Source organism: Phoenix dactylifera, unplaced genomic scaffold (assembly GCF_009389715.1).
Source record: "Phoenix dactylifera cultivar Barhee BC4 unplaced genomic scaffold, palm_55x_up_171113_PBpolish2nd_filt_p 001435F, whole genome shotgun sequence".
Lineage (NCBI taxonomy): Eukaryota > Viridiplantae > Streptophyta > Magnoliopsida > Arecales > Arecaceae > Phoenix > Phoenix dactylifera.
In genome coordinates, this window is record NW_024068756.1 from 22,177 (window position 1) to 41,358 (window position 19,182).

At 38.3% G+C, this 19,182-nt stretch overlaps 2 protein-coding genes across 2 annotated transcripts; both read left to right on the plus strand.

Annotated features, from left to right (window-relative positions):
- The first annotated feature begins 3,926 nt into the window (after positions 1-3,926).
- LOC120108620 (putative clathrin assembly protein At5g57200) lies at positions 3,927-13,169 on the plus strand. Its single transcript, XM_039122278.1, has 15 exons — positions 3,927-4,182; positions 4,310-4,379; positions 4,646-4,743; positions 6,985-7,123; positions 7,215-7,342; positions 7,441-7,533; positions 7,673-7,723; positions 9,245-9,310; positions 9,408-9,473; positions 9,622-9,702; positions 10,031-10,111; positions 11,557-11,733; positions 11,819-11,894; positions 12,161-12,285; positions 12,499-13,169. Exons 1-15 carry the CDS (start codon positions 4,093-4,095, stop codon positions 12,862-12,864), a joined length of 1,707 nt encoding a protein of 568 aa, XP_038978206.1. The 5' UTR covers positions 3,927-4,092; the 3' UTR covers positions 12,865-13,169.
- Positions 13,170-14,502: 1,333 nt separating this feature from the next.
- On the plus strand, positions 14,503-18,690 carry LOC103701479. Its single transcript, XM_008783542.4, has 3 exons — positions 14,503-15,003; positions 18,049-18,142; positions 18,481-18,690. Exons 1-2 carry the CDS (start codon positions 14,586-14,588, stop codon positions 18,117-18,119), a joined length of 489 nt encoding a protein of 162 aa, XP_008781764.1. The 5' UTR covers positions 14,503-14,585; the 3' UTR covers positions 18,120-18,142; positions 18,481-18,690.
- Positions 18,691-19,182: the final 492 nt, after the last annotated feature.

Here is a 19,182-nt window from a genome sequence, read left to right on the forward strand (position 1 = left end):
GGAAAGTGGATCAAACCCGGGATGAAGTAACCGGCTGTCGGTCCGGGTTACTGTTCATCCGAGTGGGAAAATAAGAAATTTTATGCCAAAATAGGGTATTAAGCCTAGATTAGGCTAAGAGAAACCTTGTACTCGTGCAAGGGAGTCCCTAATACACATAAATGATGAGTTAATTAATAGAAAAGGAAAAAGAGAAAGAAAAGAAAAGATTTAGGGAACGGGGGAGTTGAATCAATTAAAGTTCTCTATATTATAATTGGCACGTAGATTATGGCCCTTGATACAAGACTAAATGTATTGTAAATGCATGTCACAGTTGGGCAAGAAGCTAGGGAACAAGAGGAAGAAGTTCTCCACTGCCTGCTGTAGATTTTTGGAGGCGTATCAGGGCTGTGCCGGATTGACAGGTGAGTGGAAGTCATGTACTTTGCACCATGAGCTTCCTTAATTCATTTTCATGAATGTCGCTAAGTGTGAATTGATTCCACTTGAGCATATTGATTGATATTGTAGTAGATTCCTCTATAATCTTGATTCTCCATGCTTGATTATTCTGTACATGCATTTGAGGAAACATTGAGAGGAATTACGAGGGGTTGATGAGTAATCAAATTGGATCTGAATTGTGAAATGATTTCTTTTGTAAATTGATTTCATTTCCTCTATTTCAAAGACTTGTGAGTGGTAGCCTTGATTATACTCTTTTATGAGTAGTTAAATTGAATCTGAATTGTGAAATGATTTCTTTTGTAAATTGATTTCATTTCTTCTATTTCAAAGACTTGTAAGTGGTAGCCTTGATTATACTCCTTTATGAGTAATTAAATTGGATCTGAATTGTGAAATGATTTCTTTTGTAAATTGATTTCATTTCTTCTATTTCAAAGACTTGTAAGTGGTAGCCTTGATTATACTCTTTATGAGTAATTAAATTGGATCTGAATTGTGAAATGACTTCTTTTGTAAATTGATTTCATTTCCTCTATTTCAAAGATTTGTAGAGCCCATTTCAGTGGTATATTGAGTTGCATTGTACATCCTTGACCCCTCACTCCCAACCCTGATGTTAGTTTATGATTGGGTCGGAGTCGAGTGAGCGGTAGTCTTGATCATACTCCTTTTTAGTAGAGTATTGGGAGGGTGCATTATGGCATTTATGCATGGCTTGGCAGTATCTGCAGGACACCTATAGTCGATGGGGGTTGAACATCGGCCTTTGTGCACATAGTAGCCTTCTGGGTGGGCGGAGCCCAGTCCCTTCCTAGGGGGGGACACGGCCCTAGGCGTAGGATCGGCCGGTCCTACGACTTATATTCTGCTTGCCGCCGGGCATAGTAAGACCCCGCGAGGTGCAGTATGGCTTTCCGCGGATGTAGAATTCCCGCGAGGTGCCGTTTAGTATGTAGATATGAGATGGATTTCTGTTCTGGATACTGGCCTGTATTTATATGATCAATGTGGTGTCTTATCCTGCATATGCATGTGACAGTGGGGAGTTGTTGCTGGTTCGCCTGGGGCGTAAAACCCACCTTCCGACAGCTGTCTAGCATTTATGTTATCGGTATGGTATCTTATCCTGCATATGCATGTGACAGTAGGGAGTTGTTGCTGGTTCGCCTGGGGCGTAAAACCCACCTCCCGACAGCTGTCTAGCATTTATGTTATCGGTATGGTGTCTTATCCTGCATATGCATGTGACAGTAGGGAGTTGTTGCTGGTTCGCCTGGGGCGTAAAACCCACCTTCCGACAGCTGTCTAGTGATGATTTACATATTGGTGTGGTGTCATATTCGATGTATGCATATGGCAGTAGGGAGTTGTTGCTGGTTCGCCTGGGGCGTAAAACCCACCTCCCGATAGCTGTCTTGTTGATGATTCAGCCTATTGACACCTGATTTATATGATTCAGTACTATGACCTGTTGAACATATTCGTGAGTAGCATATATGTTGACTTGATTATTCCATATATGCTTCAGATGAGTTGATATTGATTGTGGTGATATTGATGATTTACTCCATATTCTTTATGTTGAGTTCATGTTCATCTTGTTATTGATCTTGAGATTTCATCTCGAGCCATGATTATATTCTGTCTCATGTGCATAGTACTCTCTACTCCACTCACTGAGTATTTATATACTCACTCCCCAGTTTGATGTTTTTGATTGCAGGAATGGTATTGTATAGAGAGGAACAGGATTAGTGGTTGCCTGCTAGCTGTGCCGCTCCATAGTATAGTATAGTATAATGTAGATAGAGGTTTATCCCCTTTTGGTGTATTATAAACCTTCTATTATATATAGTGCATAGTTACAGTCATAGATCCTGTTGTGGATATGGGTTTGACCATGGATGGATTGGGAAGCAGGTATATATATATGTGTGCAGATCAGTTGTGTGCCTGTGATAATGTATTGCTATATATTGTCCAGGTTTATATGTGACAGATTATGTGATTGCTGCTCTGACAGGTAGTGTGTTGTATGTATTGAGATAATCCTGACAGGTCACTATAGGAAAAGTGATCATTTTGTGCGTGCATCATGCTAAATTTTTCAAGATTCATTGATGATTGATAGGTAGTAGGGTTCTACGCGGTGGCTGGTGGCCTTATGCCTACCCGCACCCTAGGACCGTCGCGGCGGCCCGCCGGGAACGGGGCGGGGGTCGTGACACTTAGTTTATAGTGTTGTGGATCGTTAATAAAAAAAAAAGAACGTAAACCCTACTTTCACAATTTTCCACCTATTTTCTAATTTTTTTTGAAAGATTCATGGTGATCTTTCTTTCTACCTAATTGGATCATCCAACGTTTAAGTCAGAGAGCGTTTCTTGGTAGGAGAAGAGGAAGAGGAATATAAAGATAATAGAGAGTTTAGGAATGTCGATATTAGAGATGCTTCAGTCAATAGAGGACTCATATCTTTCTTATAGGGGCTCATAGCCTATTTATAGTTGCAGGATTCCAAATATTCTGCAAATTGTATCTTAACAACTTCGAGTCGTGTTGTAATCGTCTAGGATTGAAATGTAATCACCCAAATATTCCGCATAATCTTCGGAGGTTATTATGATAATCTTCATCTATGGCTTGATGGAGAAAATAGTTTCCTATATAGGGCTGGAAAACTGCTAGCCAAGGTGAGAGGATTTAGATCATCATGGAGCTTATGCCGGGCTAAAAGAGTGTTCGAGTTATGAGGCTTCGAGAAATTATTGGTTGGACCATATCTGCTGCTGAGCTAATGGACCAGTCCAATCATGAAGCAATATGAACAAAGACAAACAAAAAGGAAATAAGCACAATACCAGCGCATTTGTGTAGGTTGCTTCGTGGTTGGACTGGTCCACCAACTCATCGGTGGATGTGGTCCAACTAAAACTTTCATGTGAGGCTTTATCACGAAGGTCTTTTTATCTATTCATCCGCCTTCACGACCTGAATGAAGTCAATTTAGTTCGAGGGAGTGCCACATCAGCTTTAAGTTGAACCAACAGGATGATGCCATGTCATTAGGCTCGTTTTCCCGGCACAAACGTATACGCCGAATAAATGCGGTACATGAATCGGCCGCTGCCCCATGATGGGTGGCAATAGATCTCTTTGGGTTCCGGAGTCGGGTTCTGGAGTTTTCCCCACACAAACAGTCGATCACATGTATGGTGATCCAACGGTCATGATGAACCTACCACATCACATTATTAATGATCCCTCCCGCGAAATACTCTTGTTTAAACTTATTCCTCTAGGACACTACAACGAGGTCGAGAATTCTTAGATACACGCCATTTTATGACAAGAACTCTCCTTTCACCCTATTTTGCTAGGAGACAGTTTAAAGTGCGTGTATTCGAAAAAAGGAGTACTTTTATCAACTTTCTTGTTTTAACCTCTGCGCAATATGAGGAGGGCGAGGGAAGGCTTGGAGAGGAGGTGGTCGTTAGAATAAAACTCGCGGTTACCATCGCCGGAGAGACCGGCTGGGGCTTTTTCTCTCTCCTCTCGTCCTCGTCCTCCTCCTTCAGTGGCGGTCTCAGAGGGCAGGAAGGTAGGGCTAGGGTTTGGATTTTGGTTTCGACGGGCGGGGGGATGGGCACTCTCCAGACCTGGCGGAAGGCCTACGGAGCCATCAAGGACTCCACCAAGGTCGGCCTTGCCAAGGTCAACAGCGAATTCAAGGTTCGTCGCATTCCTCCTTTCGATCTCTTCTTCTTCTTCTTCTTCTTTTCTCTAGTTCTTTGAATTTGATCGGTTTCTGGCGTCTGATCTGTTCTTGCTCGTGTTTTCTTGATTGATTTGATGGAAGGATCTGGACATTGCGATCGTGAAGGCGACGAACCATGTCGAGTGCCCCCCGAAGGAACGGCATGTTAGAAGTGAGTTGATTTGGTGCCGGATTGTCGATTGCTGGTTTATTTTCTTTATTTACCAATTGGAATTTGTCATTTTTTGGTCCATGATGGTGAAATTTGGTTGGTAGATTATTAATTTGTTGTGATTGATAAATTAATCTTGAAATTTTTGAATATTTGTTATCCGAGTTCTTCTGTAAATCGGAGTATGATTTCAAGTTTCAGCTTTTTTGGTAATTAGGTAGATATCTATATTTAATGGTTTTATTTTTTTTAATTTTTTTCTCCAGAAATATTTGCTGCTACATCGGCAGTTCGCCCGCGGGGTGATATAGCTTATTGCATATATGCCCTTGCGAGAAGGCTATCCAAGACACGCAACTGGACGGTATTTTTATTCTTCTTCGGAAAAGAAAGAATCGTTTTAATTTAATATGTATATCGCTGCAACATATTGTTAGTGATATTTTATTTTGTTATTGGGGATGTGCTGTAACTATATACCCATAGCCAGTTGATTAACTAGCTTTTTTTCCCCAATTCTGTAGGCTATAGATCTGATCATCTGAAAATGTGTTGCTTGTAAAAGAAGGTCATTCGTGTTTGTGGCTGATGGTTAGCATAACAAAATGGGGAGGGAGATGGTGTCTGGCATGACAAGGTTCAGTTTAAGTGAAAACTCGTCTTGGTCTTCCTATTTTTCTGCAAAACTGTTTGCAAGAATAATCTTTTTAAAATCTTCTTCGACAAATACAAGGCAATTTATTTTTCAAATCTTTATGCTTTCTCTTTGGAAGAAAGAATACCGATATTAAATGTGCAAAATAGGTAGAGTACAGGCATTATGTTAAGGTGGTTTACAGAACAAAAACAAATATAAAAGATAAGGTGCCTGCTAAGTTTTACTTGTTTGAAACTATGCTTTTGGTGCACAATTGTTTCTTATTATTGAAAATTTTCTTTTACATAGTATTTTAATCATGCTACGTGATTGATAGAAATAGACTTCATAAATATTTAGACCTTGAATTTGTTGAGGGGAGTGTTTGGGGTAGGAGTGTTGGTGACAGTTTAATATAAGTCTTGGAATGAATAAACTCCTCGATTTGGATCACAGTTGCCAGGAAACACGTGTTCCATTCGGCCCAGTGTTTTCTGGAAAAATGACTAGGAACTAGATATAATTCAGTTTCTCCAGGAGGAATGGACAAGAAACACACTGTGAAATGACTGGAGTAACAAAGAAAAAACTCATGGAATTACAGGAAATGCGTGCAAATATTTAGGATGCACCTGATGCATCAAAAAATTATAAAATTCTGTGACTTTTACATGCTTTAATGTTGCAAGTTATGATTTGATAATATGAGGAAATTGTGGAACTAAATTTCATAGAAGCCTTAAAACCATGAAGTTAGGAATTTTGCACTTTGAGAAAAGTTTACCAAGTTCAGATTTTTCTCTCCTGGAAACTTATATATGTTTTTTTTTTTTTTTTTTGATGAAAACTTCTACATGTTTTCCATTTTTCATTTCTGAACCTTCTCTTTTTGACAACCAGAAAGGATGAAGTTGTGATTTTGATATTAAAAACCTTCAAACACAGCCTTGTAATTATTGAAAAACACTGCAATGTACCCACTCCCACATATTCTGATAAGCTGCTCTGATTCCTTGATGGGACCTTTATTTCCTGCTTCTCATTGATGTAACGTTTTCCATACCTGTTTCCCTTGGGGTATATTTGATTACAAGGAAATACATGGAAAAAGAAAAGGAAAAAGATAATATGTTCTATGGAAAAGGAAATATTTTCTAGAGATCTATAAATAAGCTTTCCAAAATTGTCATTTTTTGTTGAAATAAAGTAATGGAAAACTAAATTTTTCCTAGAGAATTAAGTTTTTCTGACAAGCAATTGAACTTACCTGTAGTGGTAGTTAGTACATTATTAGCATAGTTTGACCTTTTCATTAGCATAGCTTTTAATAGGAATTACAGTTGACATTATTTTAATTGTGCATTGATGAATTTGTTCATTCCTGTCAAAGTCCTATGCAGCTTCATTTCTTTCTTAACGATAGTTTGTATTTTAATATTTTTTTGACCATTGTTAACTATTCATATACAAGGTTGACAATAATCAATATGATAGTTGTTGCTCTTGGCTTGTCATCTAAGTTGGATTACTTTTGGGTCTGCAAGTATCTTGGTACAGATATAGGTTTTAGGAAAAGATTATGTTATTCTCTAAACCGCTCTTTACTGAACTCTTATATGGGGTATATGATGTTTATATTACTAACAGTTAATAAAGAATTATAATTTTTTGATATACTTTTTAACTTTCATGGTGGTCAAAGCTAACTCTTTGATTTCAATGGGTAAATGATCTTTCACTGTGCTCCATCATCCTTTAACATGACTTGTTCCCATTGCAGATGGGATGAACTTACACCAATTAAATCTTTAGTTAATTCTAGAGCTTTAAATCAGTTGAATTTGAGCTTCATATAATTATCATGTGTAATGAAGTTTTAGCAACTATCAGATTTAGCAAAGTTAGTATAGTGTGACAGTGTCCATCTCTCTTCCAGATGAATAATTATATGTTGATGAAATTCCACAGGTTGCATTGAAAGCATTAATAGTTATTCACAGGATATTGAGAGAGGGTGATCCTACATTCAGAGAGGAGATGTTGAATTATTCTCATAGAGGAAATATTTTACAAATCTCAAACTTCAAGGATGATTCAAGTCCTTTAGGTTAATTTCTATGACTCTGTCTGCTACATATATATGTTTGTATTTACCAGAGAAACTTTGGTTTTGTTCATGCCATTTTTTCCCCTTGTAGCTTGGGATTGCTCTGCATGGGTCCGAACTTATGCGCTCTTCCTAGAGGAACGGCTCGAGTGTTTTAGGGTTTTAAAATATGATATTGAATCAGAGCGCCTGATGAGGTCTCCTCAGGGGGCTCCCAAGGTGCTTTGGATGTTTTGTATTTTTCCTGATTTTATGTGATGTAATAAAAATCATTATAATTTTATTCTTCTGTTTTCATTTTCAATGCAAATTTTCAGGGGCATAGTAGAACAAGGACTTTAGGTTGCGTGGATTTGCTAGAGCAGTTGCCGGCCTTGCAAAAGCTATTATTTCGCCTTGTCAGCTGCCAGGTGGTGATTCATGCATAACCATTATATTTTAATATTAGTAAAATTGAAGAATTGTCAATTAGTTGTATATCTGATACCTGCTTCTTCACTTCATTCTATTTATCTCTTTTTCCTGATTTACCATCTTCATTTATTGTAGCCTGAAGGAGCAGCATGCGGAAACTACCTTATTCAGTATGCACTAGCTCTGGTATGCATTCCTTTTATCTTTTTTAAAGCAATCTAATTATTGTGATAAGCATTAGATTATGCATCACTATGATCTAGAAGTAGGTTTTTTTAAAAAAAATTGAATTATCTTTACTAATTTTAATTGTATTAGCAGTCCAACTGTAGTTTAGGTATTCTATTACTCAGTATCATTCTCTTTTCAGTTGATTTTTAATGTTATTTTGCAGAATGAGTTTAAAACCAGACCGTGGCTTTCTAAGTTGTCTTATGACTTTTTGGTGATTTATGTGTCCTTTAGTTTTTTTTAGGATCAAGAGTTTGTTTTAAGTAGGAAGTGTGAGGATTCGAACTTTGATAATACAATTAGCTAGGAAGATTTAATTGTATATTTGTATTATTAGTAGCATGGTTGCAAGATTAATATCAGAAGTCTTCAGATGCACGTTTAAAGGAATGACAAATCTGAATAAGTATTCAGTAGTGGTCTCAGAATTTCTTTTTTCCTATTTTCTTATGGTGTCGGACTCCGTGTTTTGAAGTGATGACTCCAACAACAAATAAAGATGTGTAGACTGCTGTGGATGGTGAGGATCCAAGCCAGTTATTTCTTTTCTTCATATTGTATTAACATTTTGTTTTATTTTTTAATTTGTCTTCTGTAATTCTTAAACTAAGCCCTTTGAAACCATTTTATTTTCTGGAGTTTTAAAATTTGTACCATAAAGTACCTTCTAAAATAGCAAAGCCGTTAGTTGCAATCCCTTTACACTTCACTTTTAATTGAAACTCAGTTCCTTTCAGAAAATTTCAAAATCCTGAACTTGTGTTACATTTTTTGCGAGTTTTAGAAACCTTATTCTAATCTTTTCCCATCCCTATTGCGGTCTTAATTCTAACCTGGGTCCTTACATGGGAAGTACATGTGACATTAATTAAGCTTTTCAATCACCTAAACCTCAACCCTAGCCCATATTTCCTTATTTTCTTTTATAGAGGATTTTTTTTTCTAATATGTTAGATTTCCATTTTGATCTCTGTTTTCTTTCTCATTATCACGAGGCTATGTGTGCCAGGATGCTGTTTCCATATCTTTTCTGGTTTATTTGGTAGGAAAAGGAAAAGAGTAATTTTTCAAAGATCAAGAAAAAAGTGCCTTTTCTCCTTGATATAGGCTTAGAGAGTGTTTCGATCTTTCTTCTCTCTTAGCATTGGTCTGCCAAATAGTCCAAGGATTTCCCTGTTACTAATTTTGCCTAACGTTTGCCAACCATTGTCTCTATCAACTGAGGTTGGTCAAACTTTTGTTTGTCCATTTCATGTGAATGTCGGGCAAATCATGTTCTTTTTTATCCTTTCTTTATACTCTTCCTCACTTTACAGGTTCTTAAAATAGCTACTCCCACATTATACCCTGTGAAAAAGAAAAGGATGAAAAGAAGTAATCAGGATTGACTAGGATGCACTTACTATACAAAGGAATCATTTTATTTCTCAGATATAAAAATGAAACTTATGGCATTTTCCAATCTTTGTTATTTAGGTTTTGAAAGAGAGCTTCAAAATCTACTGTGCGATTAATGATGGGATCATCAATCTCGTAGATATGGTATTATCATTTTAACTGGTTACATATCTTTTTTATTGGTGCTGGGATCTCCAATCTCTAGCTTTCTTTCTCCATTCAACCTCTTAATTTGATGCAGTTCTTTGAGATGTCAAAATATGATGCCATCAAAGCCCTAGATATCTATAAAAGAGCCGGGCAGCAGGTATCAGTTTTTCTTCTCAAAAATCTTGTTGCATTTGTGGCAGAGAAATGCCATCAAAACAGAAGTCTTAGTTGAAATTATCTCATTGATGATTTTACTTGGCAGAGAAATTATCTTTTATTGAGCTTTGTCTTATGATTCTTCACAGGCAGAAAATCTTTCTGATTTCTATGAGTTTTGCAAGTGTTTGGATCTTGCCAGGAATTTTCAGTTTCCAACTCTCAGACAGGTTTTACTTACTTCCCTTTTTTCATGTATGGTTATATACATTTCTTAATTAACAAGCTCCAACCCACTTATATGGGGTTTATATAAGGCTGAACTAGACTCTTTACGGTTAAGTATTCTAGAACTGGTTCTAAATGTGATTTCAACCATTGAATTGGTGCCATGTTCCGATTAAGGCATCTTTAGACGAGAGAGGAGCTTGCAGTGAAATTTAGAAGGCCAGTTGGCAGGTCTGGAGACCTACTTGCCAATTGATGGGTAGATTATTTTATTTATCCACCATTTTGCTGCTTATGGTGATTTCTTTTGCGGATTGACCTTTTCCACAGCCACCTCCTTCATTTGTAGCAACAATGGAGGAATACGTTAGAGAAGCACCTCGAGTCGGTTCTGAATCAAGCAAGGCACTTGTAAGTACATTCAAGTTTGGAATGTATGAAACTTATTTTAGATTTCTGTACTGGTATTACAGTTTTGAGCTGCTAGTAGTTTGATGATATTCTTTAGTATATTTTCCATGTTTTGCATTTAGAGTTTAAGAATGCTACTGGTGATTGAGATGTCAAAGTATTTATTTTTCAACTTAAAAGGGAAACCAATTCCTATTACGGGTAGAAAGATACAAATTGAAACAAATAGTTCTCGTGGTCCAGAATCCAAAAAATTAGAGTGTGGAACATTGAATAGCTTGTATCCATAGAACATCTGACGTGACATAGATAATAAATAAATAGGAGTTATTTACATATATATCCTATTTATTTTATTTTCGGGTTGCTAACTCAACGGTAGAGTACTCGGCTTTTAAGTGCGACTATGATCTTTTACACATTTGGATGAAGCAACAGATTCGTCCAGACTATTGGTAGAGTCTATAAGACCACGACTGATCCTCAAAGGTAATGAATGGAAAAAACAGCATGTCGTAATAAAATATTATAATTTTGTTTTAAGTGAAAATCTTCTCATTCTTCCTTGCTTCTTGGTCATGGATTGATGAAGATAGCTTGATCATGTCCTTTCTTTATACTATTTCTTTTGCCTTCTCAGATACTTAGATTTTCCCATTCAACGGCTTTTGTGTGATCTCCTTGATTAATGTTTTTAGATATAGATTTTGCAGTGAACCTAATTTTTGAATTGTTGGCGTCAGTGAGTTTATTAATAGTTTTACTAGACGTGTAGTGTGTGTGACGGAATCAAGAAATTGAGTATTTGATAGATGGATGTGATCCCACCAATGAAATCCTTGGAGACCAGGTTTTTTATGGATATTATATTATATAAATTAATTTATACACCTATTAGTGGTGGTTGTGCTTTGTGTTTTCTTTTTGAAAAAATAATATGGAGCTACAGCATAAAGAGAGCACCTTGACATAAGATTTCATTTTCATATTTATTACGCTTATTGGACTGGACTGTTTAAATTTTCTCATTCTTAAGGTGTTTGGTCATGGCTTCATGAAAGGCCCATATATCAGTCATTAACAATCTGTTCTGGTTTATTAAGTTCTTTGGCATTCATATTGTCTTTCTTTTTTCCCGCCTCTGCTTATTTCTTCTGAGAGAAGGCTCAGTTAAACTAAGGTGCACTTGATATGGTTAATTGTAATAATGAACCTTGAAGTTTGCAACTCTCATACACTTTTTTTTTTGTCTTTCTTGATTAGCTTGCTGGAAGGATTATGTCATTTCAATTCATAATTAGTCTCTCTCCTGTTACTATCAGTAGGAAATAAAGTAAAAAGAATATACATATGCGTATTTCTTACATAATGGCATTCTTCTGATAGAGGCTTTTCAGGAACATGTATAAATTAATTGTAACTTAATCTTCACCAATTTTGAATAGGAATATCAAGAAACAAACTTACTAACTTACAATCAAGAAGAAGAAGAAGCTCCTCCTCCTTCAGAGAGTGAAAAAGCTCCTGTGGAAGAGGAGAAAGAGCCTCCTTCAGAGGCCGAAGAACCACCAGAAACTACCCCTAAGCCTGAAACTCAACCTGCGACTACTGGAGATTTATTGGTGGTTTTCTTATCTCCTTTTATATCTTATTTTGCGATGGGTCTACGATTCAAGATTTAAAGTCATCTCTCCTGTCATCATGCAGGGTTTGGACGAAATTAATCCTGCCGCAGCTGAGCTTGAGCAAAGCAATGCATTGGCTCTAGCCATCATCGAGCCTGGTAGTTCTCTGCAATTTTTACTGATCTTTAAATCAAGCCTCGATTTTTGCAGTCATTGATGTGCCTAGTGTTAACTATGTGCAAATGGAGATCTGTTTCCGTTTTGTTATACTTGAATATGAGGGCGTGCCTCAACCAAAGAAATTCATGCGCAAGCACAAAAAATCTTTTAATTTAGATATTTGATCCTCTCTGCTTTTCACTAGTAGATGAGCAGATCTATTATTCTTTTCTGCATAATTTAACATTGTTTTGTTTATTTGCAGGGGATGGTTCAAAGCCCACAGCAACTCGTGACTTGCTTGGTGGTGGAACTGATTCTTCAGGATGGGAGTTAGCACTGGTCACTACTCCAAGCAGCAACACCAGCTATGTGGTTGAAAGCAAATTGGTTTGCAATTCTTGCGCTTTATCATACTTCATTCCATTTATTGAAATTTCACTCAAACTTTTCTATAACGATTTACCAAATTCATCATTTCTGTGCGAATTCAGTTCCATAGGAAATAGAGATCATTTATTTAGTCTAGTTTACGAAGCTGGTAAAGTTTCCAGGGACATGAATCCCCAATTCTGATTCAGTTATATTGTTTGGCGCGAACAGGCTGGTGGGTTTGACAAGCTCTTGCTTGATAGCCTGTATGAAGATGCATCCAGGAGACAACAGATTGGGGCAGATGCCAATCCATTCAACTCCAGGGACCCGTTTGCCATGTCCAACAGCATCGCACCTCCGCCCAATGTCCAGATGGCTTTAATGGCGCAGCAGCAACAACAGTATTATTATCAGCAGCAACAGCAGCAACAACAACAACAGCAGTACCATCAGCAGCAGCATATGATGATGGTTCCACACACTTCTCAACCTCAATATCCTTATCCCCAGATGGGCTCTGCAAATCCTTTCAGCGATCCATTTGGCAGCTTCCCTCAAGGTGCTCCACAACAAGGAAACTCAAATTTGATTTGAGAAGGTCATTTCCTGTTTCCCCTTCCCCTTCCCCTTCCACCCCCCCCCCCCCCCCCCCCCCCCCCCCCCCCCCCCCCCCCTTCAAAAGCATTGTATTTTTTTCCCTATTTTTTATAATATTATTCTAAAAGGTCACCCTGTGGTGCATTGAGTGGAGCTTCTTGTATAGTCGAGCCTGTTATAGAGGTTTCTCATGGCCAAGTATTCTTTCATTCTTTGTAATCGGTAAATCATTGTCTACCGATCCAGGACTCCATTTGGCTGTATTCATGATACTTTGGCAAACATAATAGTGCACTTTGATATATGCCGGCGTCTGACAGTTTTATTATCATTCATTCTGTTCTAACATAGCAAGACCATTCAGGATTTCACCTCATTCATCCGCTTCCTCGTCTAGCCTGGCAAGAGGCTTTCAATAAATTCATCCCAAAAGTGTGCAACAATTACTTGAGTTTTTATTGTTTTGAGGATCGTTTTTGTTGTGTGACAAAAGATATCTGTTCTACCGACCCATGAACAAAATCTGTTGACGTTGGATGTCATGTTACCATCACACTCTGTTTTCTACTAACATTGGTCGCAAGATTAGCCGACTGACGCATGTTTCCTAGTCCGTGGTGCAAGTTTTAGTAGAGCAGAGTGAGTGGTGATTGGGACATGTTCTATTGATGGTTTTTCATTTCTATGACAAAACCATGATGATACTTGATGATGCTGTCCTACAACACAAAATGAGCATATATGATCTAATCTTGATGGAATCCACCCAATAGGAACAAAACTTACTACTTGGCATTGAAGGGCAGGCTCATATGTGACATCCATGAACTACATGCATCTCAATGCCCCTTTTCTCTTCTCATCCAGCAAATCCAATGGTGCTAGTCTTACCCAAAAAAATGATCATATATGATCTAATCTTGATGGAATCCACCCAATAGGAACAAAACTTACTACCTGCCATTGAAGCCTTGTGCAGGCTCGTATGCGACATCCATGAACTACATGCACCCTCGTTGCATGTGAAAGTATCGAACAAGTGCATAGATGTACATCTGGAGACACCCAGCGACATAATGTCACGAAGAGAGCTACCGTACGAGCCATTCATATCAGATTTACGCATTTCTTTTGAACCATCTTTACAAAAACAAGCTAAATTCATTAGCGCAACTAGATAATTATGAATCATCATACTCAAATTTAGTTTCTCTTCTAGATCAGGCACTACATTCAAAATTCAGCCAAGTACTAGAGATGGTAGTGTAACACGGATCAAAAAAAAGTAAAAAAAATTGCACGTCAGCGTATAACTTATTTGTATCACAAAACCATTATTCCAATAATACGGACACATGAATCAACAACCAGTTCATGCGTATGGTAGGGCCTCCTTTCCCGCATACATTTTGTATACGGGACAATCCGTACGGGAGCATTGGAAAACACTGGGCGCCGGATACCATTACCAGCTCGCGACCCACTGGAAAGACTGGAATCTCTCGTGCCCCCTTAGAAGAGCCGCGCATTATTCCAACCACCGGGTGACCCAAACCCAGGTGTCTTACACGCTTCCTTCTCGGAACCAACCACAAACTCGAACCCTCGAGATCGCCCATTCCCTATAAATAATTAAATACCTCCCTTTCCTGTTTTTGGCCTGTCGTTTCTTCTCCATATCCCCCTCTGTTCTCTCTCGCTCTCTCTTGCCCGTTGCAATGGCGCGCATCCTTTCTCAAACCCTTGCCCGGCAGTCCCAAACCCTAGTCCACGATCCAACCAGAGCGCGCCTCCTCCCGCCGCCGCCCAACCGCCTCGAGGGCCACCGCGGCCGGGCAAGCCGGCCGGAGAAGGCCCTGCTCGTGGAGGTGGACCTGGAGACGGAGGCGGCCGGGCCGGATGTGGAGGTCCTTGGGATGCGCCGCCTCGAGGACGCCATCCACGGGATTATTGTCCGCCGATCCGCCCCCGACTGGCTCCCCTTCATCCCGGGCGCCTCCTACTGGGTCCCGCCGCGGAAGCGGCCCTACGGCGTGGTGGAGCTCATCGGCAGGCTCGCGAATCCGATGACGGAAGAGGAGGTCCTCTCGCTCACTAGCGTCCGCGGCTGGCCCTCGTCCGCCTTTTTCGTGGAAGGTAGCGTTGCGAGATGTCAGATCCCTTTCTTAGATGGTTTCGTAGATTGGCTGATTTCTTCATTGATGATTTAATCATAAAAAAATATTTTTTAGCTAATTATCTGTTAATCTATTCAGTATAAGAATTTATTTCATTATTCCTGGTGAAATTGACAACCTTTTTCTTGAATGGCGTGGGACGTTATTCTGCGATTCTATTTTGGAGTTTCTGCTGGTTCATTTGGACTACTGATGGACGATAATAATGGCTTTTGGTTTGTGTTTGGTGACCATATTGATCTATAGATTTGAGGAAAAGAGTGGTGTTTCAGGCAGGTCTCTGGGAAATCCTATTATTTGATGCTACAATTCTGTTTACAAGATGGGTTTGTAGCGTTTCGTTTTGGTGATTATAAAGGTCTAGATTTTCTTCATCTCCAAAAAATTGTGTAATGGAATATTAGTTGAATGAAATATATCCGGACTTCCTACAAAAAAGAAAGAATAGATTCTTAAAGTCGGAGGTTCCTCTTTTTCTGGGCAGAAATCTACTTATTTGGATCTTTGTATTAGATTTGCTTTCTATAATATCATTTGGGAGCAGACTAGGTCACCTCATGGTGCAATGTTGTGCTGATGCATGCATGTTGAGTATTACCCTGTTTATATTGGATGTGTGTCATGATAGACATGGCTCTTTGAACAACATATTCAGTGGCTGTTATCAATTTGGCATATATTTATATATATAAATATATATAGAATATGGCCTACTATTTAACTACAAGGCAGCTGTTTTTCGTTTTTGGTATATATAACTGCTTTGGGCAATATGTGTTAGGGGTTGTTATTGCTGTTTCTTGAATCATATAGCTTGGGATTTGTCTATAAATTTCCTATGTTCCCCAAAATTCCTGGTAAACTGTAGAAGGGATTGGTTCATACCTCTTAGCATTAGTCTCTTGTGGCAATACTGCAAGGTGATCGGTATTTCACCAGCTCAGTGAGTATTACGAATAACTCATCTGAGGATATATCTGTTTCAATCTCATATTTGAAACTTACACAGGTGATGAATCTCAAAATGTCTTTCACAAATGGTGCCATTGGAGCTTATCTATCAAGACCACTTGGATTGCTCAAGTGGAAATAGGGCCGTTTGAAGCTATGAAGTTCGACCATGCTGTCTTATTCTAAAAAGCTGTATAACTAAAAAAATTTCTTTTTTTTTTTTTGTCTCTCATCCCTAAATTATTGAGGATACATTTTTGCTAAATGCTTCCCAAGTCCCAACGTCTGAATACTGATATGAAGAGTAGATACTATTTTTATTGGTTCTCTATCTTTAACCTATGACAAGTTGCAATAAATTCTTTTCCTCAATTTGCTCTCCTACTTTTCTAGATGTGGCAAGCACCACAAAATTATCCCGGTAATTTAAAATTTGGAATTTATGGACTCGCGATACATTGACCATCCTTGTTCTGTTATCCACAAGTTATCTTGGTAACAACTAGCCTGATGTACTTTGAGGACCTATACAAGCATGTGTTTAGTCCAACATTGGTTATTTGCTTGGTAGATGTTGGATACTTATACATGATAAAGAAACTCAAATAATACCTTTCGGCTAGCCTTTTTGAGTAAGGTCTTGGGTTATGACAAATGGTATTAGAGCGGACCAGCCTATGGCTTATGTGGACAAGAGGACGCTGCAACATAGATATATTTGAGCTGACCATGAGCTGATCATGATATTTGTGATTGAATTTGGATTTTTAGTCTGGCGAGGACGTTAGGGCTTAAACGGGCATAGTATGTGATGAGCCATGTTGGCGTGTGTTTAGTCTCACATCGGTTATTTGCTAGGTAGATTTTGAGTACTTATATAAGATCAATGAACCCAAATAATACCTTTCGACTAGCCTTTTTGAGTGAAGTCTTGAGTTGTGATTAATGGTATCAACCTGTGGGTTATGGGTCCACCATGCTTCCGCTGCCCCACTCTGATAATATATAAGTACCCAAGATCCCGAGACTTGTGGATTAATCATAACTCAGAACCTTACCCAAAAAGGCTAATCAAAAAGTATTATTTGGGTTCTTTGATTCTATATAGGTACTCAAGATCTATCCAGCGAATAACTGATGTGGAACTAAACACACGCCTGCATGGGTCATCACATGAGGCTGGTTAAAAATAGTAGGGTTGCTTTTGTTGGCAAGTTGGCATATCTAATTCTTTGTGATGTTTCTTTTATCATTCTTGTAACTTAATAGTTATTATGATTTTATTCTTCATGAAGTTAAAGTTGATTGTTATGGAGTCCATCATCAGTATAAATTTAAAGATTTTGGGATTTAATTGAAATGTTCCAATAATATGTCTTTCTTTTTTTGGGTGGAAAAAAGTTCCAATAATATGTCAAGAAGAAAAAGAAAATTAGAATTACATGATTGTTTGGTTGTAGTTCGAAGTGAAACAGGTAACTAAAACTTGGGGACATGTTCCAGGTAAAGGAAGTGTTTGATGCAACATAGGCCATGCATAAAACATGCTCGAGGGAAGTAATACAGCCTATAATGTGAAGCACCATTTTTTCCCTAGGGGTTGGGGAAGGGAGAGGAGTGTTATTCATTCATTCTTTTTTTTTTGTGTGTGTGTGTGTGTGTGTGTGTTTGGGTGGGGGGTTATTTATTTATAATATTTGGGGAGTGCGGAAGGTGGATGCTGGGATGAGGTGAGAGTTTCTCAAAATCAAGATGAATCATGATTGAAATATACAAATTCTTGGTTCGAAATTGAGAAAGAGGATTTAATAATTTAAATTGTCAGAAAGATGATTCATTTGTTGTTTCATAGCCATGCACAAAGCATGTTTCTTTCTTGTTTCTTTTGTGCTTAGAAAAAAAACTCTACTGTTACAAGGAATCACCTTTGATTCATGTGTTCCATTTGTAAACATTAAAGAACAAACGAAGAGGTGAGATGTTTATCCCATCCTTCTACTAGTAGTTACTTTTTTGTTGTAGGTACTTTGACTCATTACTTCATGAATTACAGGCGTGTCTCCACATCCAGCGAAGAAGGGCCTGGAGAAAGCTTCTGCACAGTCTGATGATGAAGAAAGCTGACTGGTATCGGACTGAGAAGCAGGGTGAGTAATTTTTGTTGGCATCCATTAGGATTAGCCATCATCTTATTTTTAGTTCCATGGATTTGACGGGGAGATAACTTCCCTGCATTGGATTTATGGCAGTACAATGATGATATATTAGCGTTGTGAATATAAATGAGCGAGTTAGGGAGTCATCAATTAGTTGTTTCATTGTGCATTCCTGTCAATCTTTCTGGTTTGCGGACAATATAAACAGAGACAAACTTGTTCTTCTGTGCAAGTTGAAATTGGGGCATATCAGAATTCAATATCTGGCATTGGCTCTGTTAGTTCTGGTTGGCTACCAGGAGGTTGAACCATCTCTCTCTAATGTGCAGGCTCTGCGGCAATGTAGATTTTGGATAATGCTAAGCCCTCCAGAAGCTCAGTGCAAGTTGTACATATAGGGAGGAAGGGAGGCTGACGACGGATGGGATGCCCATGAAGATCACCCTCCTTTACCTTGATGCCCGATAAAGATCAATAATGTAATTTAACTGTGTTGGTGTTCTCTGAATTTAATGCATAAAATATCTGATTTTTCTTTATTTGTCTTGCATGATATAGTTGAGATTGGCATGTGAGAAGCAGGCAGGTCTTGGATTCATTATGTGATTTGGAAAGTATGCTTTGCTATTGTATCTAATGTTGGGCGTTAGGAAGCAACCATGATTAGAATAAGGAAGCTTATGGCCCATGTTGTTAATTTTTCTATCAGTGAAAAGATGATCGGTTAGTGATGTAGCTGGCTGTGCTTATGCGAGAGCAGTGTGAGTAATCGATGTAGAAAAAAAAAACAAAAAACAAAACAAAAAACGGTTCCTTAATTTAATGAAAGTGAAATTTTGTTGCTAGAGGATCTAGGACATGATGCTGTGTCTGTTGGGGGGTTACAACTGCGCAATCCAACAGAAGATCGGTCATAAGTTACAACTGAAGGATAGGGGTGGGTTGATGGAGAGGAGCGAGTTGGTACGGTCAAAATTCCAGATGGCAAGAATGATGCGTGTTATTAGTTGCGATCAAAATTCTACACCATT

Coding starts and splice junctions, on each gene's coding strand:
- LOC103701479 (XM_008783542.4), top strand. CDS start 14,586: ATGGCGCGCATCCTTTCTCAAACCCTTGCCCGGCAGTCCCAAACCCTA. Junction 15,004..18,048: donor GTCCGCCTTTTTCGTGGAAG/GTAGCGTTGCGA, acceptor CATGAATTACAG/GCGTGTCTCCACATCCAGCG.
- LOC120108620 (XM_039122278.1), top strand. CDS start 4,093: ATGGGCACTCTCCAGACCTGGCGGAAGGCCTACGGAGCCATCAAGGAC. Junction 4,183..4,309: donor AGGTCAACAGCGAATTCAAG/GTTCGTCGCATT, acceptor ATTTGATGGAAG/GATCTGGACATTGCGATCGT. Junction 11,734..11,818: donor CGACTACTGGAGATTTATTG/GTGGTTTTCTTA, acceptor GTCATCATGCAG/GGTTTGGACGAAATTAATCC.